Source organism: Coregonus clupeaformis, chromosome 7 (assembly GCF_020615455.1).
Source record: "Coregonus clupeaformis isolate EN_2021a chromosome 7, ASM2061545v1, whole genome shotgun sequence".
Classification (NCBI taxonomy): Eukaryota; Metazoa; Chordata; class Actinopteri; order Salmoniformes; family Salmonidae; genus Coregonus; species Coregonus clupeaformis.
In genome coordinates this window covers 27166548-27177274 of record NC_059198.1, presented here as the reverse complement: position 1 = coordinate 27177274, position 10727 = coordinate 27166548, and the positions used below count along the sequence as shown (strand labels likewise).

The following is a 10727-nucleotide window of genomic DNA, read 5'->3' as shown; positions in this document are numbered from 1 at the left end:
AAAGAAGCTGCTACGTGTTTTTTCTGACGGCTGTGCGCGTGCAGCAGGCCACCACCTACAATTTGTAGAAAGATAATTTGTTTAGATTTGTGGAAGGCATATCATGTCTTTTACTTCCACTTTTTGTAATACACTTGAGGTTGTCAGTAAAGAGCTTCTCAACAGCTTCCTAGAAAAAAAAATATTTATTTTATTTATTTAAATAAGAGTGGTGTTAGTGTACAATTGCTTGCACAGTCAAACAAAGAAAAGGTAATCTACTTAAAATACAGTGCCATTGTCAGTACACAAAAAACAAGCAGACATCAGGTTTGTCTAGCAGTCTTCTAGGTTACCTGAACAGTTCTGAGCAGTATAAAGTGTTCCAATAACCACACCGGGGTCAAGGAGCAGCAAGTCACTGGTCCGTTTGGTATGTCTATTTTAATTTGTTCCCTCACCTTTTCTCTGAGCATTTTGTCCTGCGGTTTTATGACAGGTGTAGCTTTGATACATTAGAATAATGACTTTGTCTTTTGATGAGCGAAGAGAATACATTGAAAGTACACCAAGCCTGGTATTTTCATCAATTTGCCTTGTCCATTTTCCAACTTTATATCTAATGACATGTAGATACACAGTGCGCTCTCCACCCGCACCCACAGGAGCCAAAATGGCTGTCTCATGGTCAGTTTCTAGCTCTTCCTCCATGGTATCTCTACCACTTATGAGAAGCTGAATTCTGGAAGCCTTGAGTGTGTTGTGTGTGTGAATATAAAGACAATTCCCAGGATCCTGCTGGGTAGACACAGCAGTACATACTGTAGATCTTCCTCCCCCCTGGACTTCTGTTACATCCTAACCTTTCATAGAAACATGTTGCTGATCCTGCAGCATCATACCTCCGACATCTCACTCCTCACAGGGATGTGTAAATCCAGGGTGTGGTGGCAGAAGCGGTAGAGCACGGACCAGCTGGCCTTCTGCTTGATGAAGAGTCTTAGCTTGTCCCTGAAGGTCTCCCCCAGGAAGCTGTAGATGATGGGGTTGAGGCAGCTGTTGGAGAAGGCGGCCAGGTTGACGATGTGGCCCGTCAGCGGATAGTCGTGCCACAGGTGGCCACTGAAGGTGCTGCGCTGGGCCGGGTCGTCCGTGCCATGTAGCAGCTGGATGCTGATGAAGACGTTCTCAGGCAGCCAGCAGATGAAAAACACCAGCACCACCACCACGATCATCCTCAGGGCCTTCTGTCTGCGAGGCCACAGGCCCCGGTGCTTCTGTGCCCGCATCAAGATACGCACGATCAGCGAGTAGCACAGGCCGATGACCGAGAAGGGCACCAGGAAGCCGATGGTCACCTCTAACCACTGGATCTCAAAGACATTGGCGAAGCAGAAGTGCACCTCGCCGCGGTGCTGGGTCTGGACGATGGTGAAGGGGAGCAGCGTAGCCAGGATGGAGACCATCCAGATGAGGCTGCAGCTGAGCTTGGCGTGCTGCATGGTCCTCAGAGGACTACTGCTCATGGAGCTGGCCAGAGCCACATAGCGGTCAAAGCTCATCCATGTCAGGAAAAAGATGCTGCTATACATGTTGACCTGTAGGAATAAGGACATGAAGGTGCACAGAACAGCGTATTCATAGTACTTCTCGTTGAGGTTGAAGACCTCGATGAGGGAGTCTGCCACCAGGATGAGGTCTGCAACTGCCAGGTTGACAAAGTAGAGGTCAGGGATGGTCATCTTCTCCCTGTGGTTGAGGTTGACCACCAGGATGAGGATATTCCCAATGAAGCCGATGGGAAAGAGGAGGATGGTGTAGAGGCAGGAGAGGAAGAGGCCGATGGTGTAGAACTGATAGGTGTCTGGGTTCTCAGATGCATCCGTCGCGTTGTAGTCGTATGAGGTGTTTAGTTGCTCCGTACCGTTTACATATATCTGAACCAGAGAGGTGGTCTGCACTTCCATACTGCCTGTGTCTTTGCTTTGAAGGTCCTGAATAATAGGTGATATAGCCTACATACTTAAATCGTGTCAGTGCCTGATTCTCTGTCTCAAAAGAGTCTCTCATCTATGCTGTATTTGCATGCTGACAGAAGTCAGTTCTTATAAATATATACATAGTTTAAGGGTTGTCTGACCCCATGTTGATATCAAGGTTTGCCTAACAATAGATGACAGAGGGTACAGACACAGAGCAGCACCTCCATGTTTTGATATCCCCCCTTCTTATCGGCAAAGGATGCTAGGAATTACATGATCCATGTGGTCCAACCTAAGGGCCACCTTGCTTCTTTCTCTTTTTTTGAGCAGTTTGTTTTTCACACGTTCTGATTCCAGTGCTGGCTTGTCTCATCCAGTCCATGTGCATGTTTATTCACCCAACCTCAGCCTGTGACGCTATTGCTGTGACACCTGAGCTGTGGAGAGGACAGAAGAGAAAAGTCATTACTTGAAAGAAGGATTAGGTGCTCAGCAGCCTTTGGCCAAATGACATATGTCTGATTGCGTGTCTAGTGACTGAGCACATATCAAACTCCAAAGGACCTGTGGTTTCATCTCAGGTAAAATTATTTACTGGTATCGAACTGTATACACAGCAATCAATCATATATGATGGTTGAACTCAACAGTTTGTCTCTACTAATTCCGAGATGAGACAAAGTTCATTGGTGGTTACCCAAGGACATTAAAATGCAGAGTTTCAGGCTTAAACAGATTCATTGGAAACCTGCTGCTTTGAAATCTTCAGCCAATCATAGCTCAGTCTATCAGCCTGCTCCAGACATAATTGTTATTAATTGATGAGATGGTGGGAAAATAGATTTCGAGCTAATTAACATTGAACAAAACCGTTCTAAATCTGTTGTTTTGGCTAGAGCGGGGCACATGCTTTCTATACACGTAAGAGACGTTAAGCAAATATCATTAATCCATGAGATGATATGTAGACAATGTTTATATTCCTAAACAGTGACGCAGTAAAGACATTTCATAAATCTCCAATCAATGTTTTCACAATGATATCACTCTACTACTGTTTTTTCTTCACTTTACATTTGCTTAATTTTATTATTGATAATAGAACATGTACAGTCATTTATTTAGAGTCGCAAAGCTATTAGATCAATCTAACCCCGACTGTTTTGCACATTATCCCAATTTTCATTTCTCCACATTGGTCTTAGCTAAATAATAGTCTAAGTTACACTGTAAAGGAAAACTGTAATTTATAAGGTAATTTGGGATATTATCAACAGTAAAATACAGTGAAATGTTTTACAGCAGCATATTATTATTAAATTATGGTGCATTGTGGGAAAATTATGTGGAAGGGGAAATAATTGCTGTATTTCGAATGGTACTCTAATCCATCTGTGTACCATATTTGTTGGAGCGCCAAAAACCTTTTAACCACTACTGGGTTTATGGTATTGTTGTTTCTGGATCATTAAAATATTTGGAGGCGTGCCTTGTAAGAGGCTATATTTGTTCCACCATTTAGTAAGAGTGCAGTACCAATTTATCCATTATGTGGTATGTGCAATATGAAATACAGTAACTTACGTGCTTCTTTGCTGCCTGTAATTTACTGTTCAATTCACGGCAACCCCTATACAGTGTAAATAATATCATAACACTTCCCCTGCTGCCTGTTTTCCCTCAGTGTAGAGGAAACCTTGACCTTTAGCAGGTATTCACACTCAGACCTTCAGTCTTTAATTTACACCCAGAGGAAAACCTCTGCAATATTAATGCTGCCTCCTCTCCCCTGAGTGTTGGCTTTCACAGCCATGTCTCAGCCATGCAGCATGTATGCACAGGAAATCAAAACGGGGATAAATGAGACATAGGGATCTCATCTCACAAGGAGAATAGCCTCTGAGCCGTCTGAGAAACATCCAGGAAGCCTTGTCAACCCAACCACGTAGTGTATCACCATTATCCTTTGGCAAACAAACAGAATGAAGGATCTGCCATTTAGAGTAATACATCATCTAATGTTTCCACAATGCAGCCTCAAACTGCTGTGATGGTTTTGGAACATATTGCCAATGAAATGACACTGGCAGTCCTAGGAGGAAGATAAGTGTAGAAAGACATGCCAGCCCACTTAGATTAAACATGGGGACTTTATTTTGATATGGACCAAGATGGATGGCTGATCAAGAATCAACAGGACCCACATTAGGAAAGCTAAGATTAATATAATTCCCTTATAAAGGCAGTTGTATATTCAAAGATAAACATACTGGTACATTTTATTTGACCCTTTATGTCGTTTAGTACAGTCATAAAGGAAAACTCCTGTTACCAGGAAGAGTTTTATAGCCTGAGGTAGAATGATGTGAGGCATTCTATCTGTATTAATTGGCTTGATATGTAATTTGTTTATCCTCCATTTGCACTGTCTATAAGCAAGGCTGGTGACCCCATTTTGTGTTATTATACAGCTTTTGTCATAACACGCCATTTATAAGCCAGCTAAAGAGCTTAAGCACCAGGCAAAAAGCTCCCGCAATGGCCCTATTGCAATCAAGCTGGGCATCTATCTCTAGAAACTAAGGAGTGGTTATTGTGTTGTGGACAGAAGAAGAGATGCATGGTGCTTACTAAGTCTAGTGAGACATGAGACTTGACAGCTCCCTGTCTCTCTAGGGAAACAGGATGTCAATCTACCGGTCCAGACATGTAGGTTAGTGGGGCAAGATGAAAGTGGATAAAATAAATTATACATCACAAATCACTTTCTGTTCACTGGGCATGAAGGTACAAATGGTCCATCAACCCAAAAAGCAACAGACAGCTTATCCACACCAGGCTACACATGTTACTTTTCTTTTGTAGAATGGACTCTATAATGTCCCAGTTTTTTACATTATCTTAAATCAGAAAATAACAACTTGAACTGTCTAATTTGTAACACCATAATTTGTGAACTCATGAAGTGAAATTAAATCTGACATTGAGCACAGGAAAAATCCCATTCATCTCTGGTGCTGATGTATTGAAACCTCCCATCCAATTCAAGTGTGCACCTTCTCCTTCTAATATCTAAGACCCTTTATTTTCTTCAACTCTGTAATAGTTATAAAACAGCTACAGTATCACACAGGGATGGAGAGCAGAGAAAAGCACTTACTTTTCCGTGGTGGGCTTGTTGTCCATCCAGTGTGAAGCTTCAGTGCAGAAGTCAGTGGAGTGTCACCGATTTGTAATCCCCATGTCCAGCTGAGGCTGCACTCACTGCCTGCGCCACCTGCTGTTCAGCCCAACCCAGGGAGAGAGGGAGCGAGAGAGAGAGGAGGGCAGAAGAAGAGGAGGAGAGAGCGCTCAAACAGATGTGGGAGCTGATCACTAGACCTCCTCCCTCATGAAACTTGCTTTGTTTGTGACCATGCTTGTTCCCTCACTCATCTACCCCCTCCTCCTCCTCCTCCTCCTCTCCCCTCCTCCCTCACACCTCTCTCCCTGAACCCTCCCTGAATTGCTCAAAGCATTCAGGCGTTAGGGTCCGTGACCTAATTATTAACCCAGAGAGGTGTGTGGATGCTATGGGATCTTCTAAAGGCTCCAGATGTACAGTATCTAGGCCCAGGTCTCTAGTCCATAGACAGTAGCCTGAGAAAACAGCCTCATCTGTAGAGTCTATCTAGTCTGAGCAAGGAAAACACAGCGCTGTACACATCCCGTCAGAGAATACAATATATCGTTTGTATAAGGTCATAGTCATAGACATAGTCATACATCACTATACTGTATATACTTTATAGACATATACCTCATTCCTCTTAGTTATGCCTCTCAAAGGAGTTTGCATTGAACATCCTGTTCGCAGCAGATCTGTTTAATGTTTCCATTGCATAGGGAACATATTTCACTAGTTTAGGTCCCGTGTAGCTCAGTTGGTAGAGGATGGCGCTTACAACGCCAGGGTTGTGGGTTCGATTCCCATGGGGGTTCAGTATGAAAAAATGTATGCACTCACTAACTGTAAGTCGCTCTGGATAAGAGCGTCTGCTAAATGAGTAAAATGTAGAAATGCACTGAAAAACATTTGGCATAGGACAGCCTAACTGGAGGGAATCTGGCATGAGTGGCATTCATGTGGAACTCCAGTAAATACCACTGATGCCATTTTTACAAGCCTGCTTCCAAGGGAAAAACAGATGATAAGAAAGCTTACTAGGCGGTACACCGTAAATAGCTTTGTTAGTCCCAAGAGGCCAAATGAGGACAGCCAAGCATGGCTTCCTTATATTTTACAGGTAATAGTCAACCCCGCTATGTGTTAAAAGCAAAGTGAGTTGTGAGCGTGCCCCATTCTCCTCATCATTCAATTTGATGTCCTTGAGAGGCTTCTGGCTTCTTCATCACAGCTTTGTTATCAAGATGAGAAAAAAAGAGGAAGATAATCAACCTCAGAGTAGAATTCATTTTGAAGAGAGAAAAGGGGGGCCAGAGAGAAAGAGAGGGATGGACACATTTACATTTTTACATTTAAGTCATTTAGCAGACGCTCTTATCCAGATGATGCTTAGATTACGCTTATAGTTGAACACTTCCTGTGAGGTTGGTCCTCAATGTCAGTAAGTGGAAGGTTCTATGGCTCTAGAGGGTTAGAATAACATCAACAACACTTTGAACCCAGCCAGTCACAGACAGTAGACCCAAATGAAGACTTTATTAAGTATTTTATTACTGTGTCCCTCTTCTTATTGCGATTGATGGTGGATAGTGTAGTGCCTCTGTGACAGCTGAGCTATCTGACAGTGTACAGAGCCACTCTGTGTTTAGATATCCCCATCTGGTGGACGGAACGGAACTGCTCATGTAACTACCATACTAACTGCTTTACATGGCCATTCACACCATGTATCTGAGGCAGGCAGACTGATGCAGCTCATTCTGGCCTTGACACCAAAACAGGAAGCTCTTCTTCACAGGGGGCTTATTTCTTTATGCGTTGTGTATCTGATCTCAGTACAGATGCACAGGCAAACACACAGAGATCCCGTTGACAAAAACAAACTATTTCCACACTAAATTATACACGGAGTGTACAAAACATTATGAACACCTGCTCTTTCTGACATAGACTGACCAGGTGAATCCAGGTGAAAGCTATGATCCCTTATTAATGTCACTTGTTAAATCCACTTCAATCAGTGTAGATGAAGGGGACAAGACAGGTTAAAGAAGGATGTTTAAGCCTTAAGACAATTGAGACATGGATTGTGTATGTGTGCCATTCAGAGGGTGAACGGGCAAGACAAAAGATGTAAGTGCTTTTGAACGAGGTATGGTAGTAGGTGCCAGCCGCACCGGTGAGTTCTATATGTTCACTAGACAGGGCTTCAGTTATATGGTGTTGGATGGACATGATGTGTTATTTCCCCACTCATGGGCGGCTGTGAATTTATTTTATTCTCATAATGAATATCACCATAGCAACTTTCACAGTCAACACTAAGATTGGGTGGATGCAGGACAAATACAACATGGTCTCAAAGAAAACAATCATGAATACTAACCAAAAGTTGCCTGTGGACTCTTGGCATGAAAAGCATTGAGGATTTAAAGAAGGAGAATAGCACATTTCAATCATATAGCTACAACATCAAAACACACATTTATTTTTGTACCTTTATTTAACTAGGCACAGCAGTTAAGAACTAATTCTTATTTACAATGACTGCCTACACCGGCCAAACCCGGATGACGCTGGGCCAATTGTGCATCGCCCTATGGGACTCCCAATCACGGCCGGTTGTGATACAGCCTGGAATCGAACCAGGGGGTCTGTAGTGACGCCTCAAGCACTGAGATGCAGTGCCTTAGACCACTGCGCCACTCGGGAACACTCATCCCAACACCCATTCATAATGCATTCATATCACACAGTCATTTACTGACTTTCAATGGGTTCCAGAAAGTATGAATACCCACCCAGTGGGTGAGAGGACCTGGCTCTGTGTACTGTATGCCTATTGGTCAATTATAGTGGTGCTTCATACAGGGTGCTGTAGGAGCTGGAATACATGACTGCCTGTCAGAGCCCAGTGGACCGCGGGGCCCAGTGGTGAGGGCAACACTCTAAAGAGGGCCGGCTTCCTGGAAGCACGGCTCACCCAGGCACCATAGAGACTCTCAAGTCAACATACTGTAGCTTTCATGTCCTCTCATAACCCTCTCTGAATGGCTGTGCTGCTAACATGCCCCGTAGAGTGAATGGGTCATTGTGACATTGACTTATTCCAGATTTGGCCTGTCTCCAGGATACAGTGCATTCGGAAAGTATTCAGACTTTTTCCAAATTTTGTTACGTTACAGCCTTACTCTAAAATGGATTAAATCGTTTTTCCCCCTCATCAATCTACACACAATACCCCATAATGACAAAGCAAAAACAGGTTTTCATATTGTTTTGCTAATTTAAAAAATCAGACCGTTTACTCAGTACTTTGTTGAAGCACCTTTGGCAGCGATTACAGCCTTGAGTCTTCTTGGGAATGACGCTACATGCTTGGCACACCTGTATTTGGGTGTTTCTCCCATTCTTCCTTGCAGATCTTCCTTGCAGCTCCTGAGCGCTCTGGAGCAGGTTTTCATTAAGGATCTCTCTGTACTTTGCTCTGTTCATCTTTCCCTCGATCCTGACTAATCTTCCAGTCCCTGCCGCTGAAAAACCATGCTTCACCGTAGGCATGGTGCCAGGTTTCCTCCACACGTGACGCTTGGCATTCAGGCCCAAGAGTTCAATCTTGGTTTCATCATATCAGAGAATCTTGTTTCCCATGGTCTGAGAGTCCTTTAGGTTCCTTTTCGCAAACTCCAAGCGGACTGTCATGTGCCTTTTACTGAGGAGTGGCTTCCGTCTGGCCACTCTACCATAAAGGCCTGATTGGTGGAGTGCTGCAGAGATGTCCTTCTGGAAGGTTCTCCCATCTCCACAGAGGAACTCTGGAGCTCTGTCAGAGTGACCATCGGGTTCTTGGTCACCTCCCTGACCAAGGCCCTTCTCCCCCGATTGCTCAGTTTGGCCGGGTGGTTCCAAACTTCTTCCATTTAAGAATGATGGAGGCCACTGTGTTCTTAGGGACCTTCAATTTTTTGGTACCCTTCCCCAGATCTGTGCCTCGACACAATCCCGTCTCGGAGTTCTACGGACAATTCCGTCGACCTCATGGCTTGGATTTTGCGCTGACATGCACTGTCAACTGTGGCACCTTATATAGACAGGTGTGTGCCTTTCCAAATTTACATTTTACATTTTAGTCATTTAGCAGACACTCTTATCCAGAGCGACTTACAGTTAGTGAGTTTTTTTTTTCATATTTTTTTTTTTTTTTAATTGGGTAATTGGATTTACCACAGGTGGACTCCAATCAAGTTGTAGAAACATCTCAAGGATGATCAATGGAAACAGGATGCACCTGAGCTCAATTTCGAGTCTCATAGCAAAGGGTCTGAATAGGTATGTAAATAAGGTATTTCAGATTTTGTATTTTTTATTATACATTTTAAAAAATTCTAAAAACCTGTTTTTGCTTTGTCATTATGGGGTATTATGTGTAGATTGATGAGTGGAAAAAAACAACTTAATCCATTTTTGAATAAGGCTGTAACGTAACAAAATGTGGAAAAAAGGAAAGGGTCTGAATACTTTCTGAATGCACTGTATGGAACAGTTGAAAAGGCATCATCTTTTTGGTACCAGGAATTCCTTTTGAAGTTTAAGTAAATAAGTTATGTACTGTAGTCCAGGAAATACACTACCGTTCAAAAGTTTGGGGTCACTTAGAAATGTCCTTGTTTTCAAAAGAAAAGCAATTTTTTTGTCCATTACAATAACATCAAATTGATCAGAAATACAGTGTTAATGTTGTAAATGGCTATTGTAGCTGGAAATGGCTGATTCTTAATGGAATATCTACATAGGCGTACAGAGGCTCATTATCAGCAACCATCAGTCCTGTGTTCCAATGGAACGTTGTGTTTGCTAATCCAAGTTTATCATTATAAAAGGCTAATTGATCATTAGAAAACCCTTTTGCAATTATGTTAGCACAGCTGAAAACTGTTGTGCTGATTAAAGAAGCAATAAAACTTGAGACTAGTTGAGTATCTGGAGCATCAGCAATTGTGGGTTCGATTACAGGCTCAAAATGGCCAGAAACAAATAACTTTCTTCTGAAACTCGTCAGTCTATTCTTGTTCTGAGAAATGAAGGCTATTCCATGCGAGAAATTGCCAAGAAACTGAAGTTCTCGTACAACGCTGTGTACTACACCCTTCACAGAACAGCGCAAACTGGCTCTAACCAGAATTGAAAGAGGAGTGGGAGGCCCCGGTGTACAACTGAGCAAGAGGACAAATACATTAGAGTGTCTAGTTTGAGAAACAGACGCCTCACAGGTCCTCAACTGGCAGCTTCATTAAATAGTACCCGCAAAACACCAGTCTCAACGTCAACAGTGAAGAGGCGACTCCGGGATGCTGACCTTCTAGGCAGAGTTGCAAAGAAAAAGCCATATCTCAGACTGGCCAATAAAAAGAAAAGATTAAGATGGGCAAAAGAACACAGACACTGGACAGAGGAAGATTGAAAAGAGTGTTATGGACAGACAAATCTAAGTTTGAGGTGTTCGGATCACAAAGAAGAACATTTGTGAGACGTAGAGCAAATGAAAAGATGCTGGAGGAGTGCTTGATGCCATCTGTCAAGCATGGTGGAGGCAATTTGAT

General features: G+C 43.0%; 1 protein-coding gene across 1 annotated transcript; it reads right to left on the bottom strand.

Moving 5' to 3' along the window:
* Positions 1-214: 214 nt before the first annotated feature.
* LOC121570430 (G-protein coupled estrogen receptor 1-like) lies at positions 215-5346 on the bottom strand. Its single transcript, XM_041881891.1, has 2 exons — positions 5122-5346; positions 215-2398 (listed from the first exon to the last, which is right to left on the bottom strand). The coding sequence occupies exon 2, from the start codon at positions 1944-1946 to the stop codon at positions 876-878; it is 1071 nt and encodes a 356-aa protein (XP_041737825.1). The 5' UTR covers positions 1947-2398; positions 5122-5346; the 3' UTR covers positions 215-875.
* Positions 5347-10727: the final 5381 nt, after the last annotated feature.

What these genes read in the sequence shown, in the direction of transcription:
- LOC121570430 (XM_041881891.1), bottom strand. Translation starts at nt 1,946, where the DNA reads ATGGAAGTGCAGACCACCTCTCTGGTTCAGATATATGTAAACGGTACG.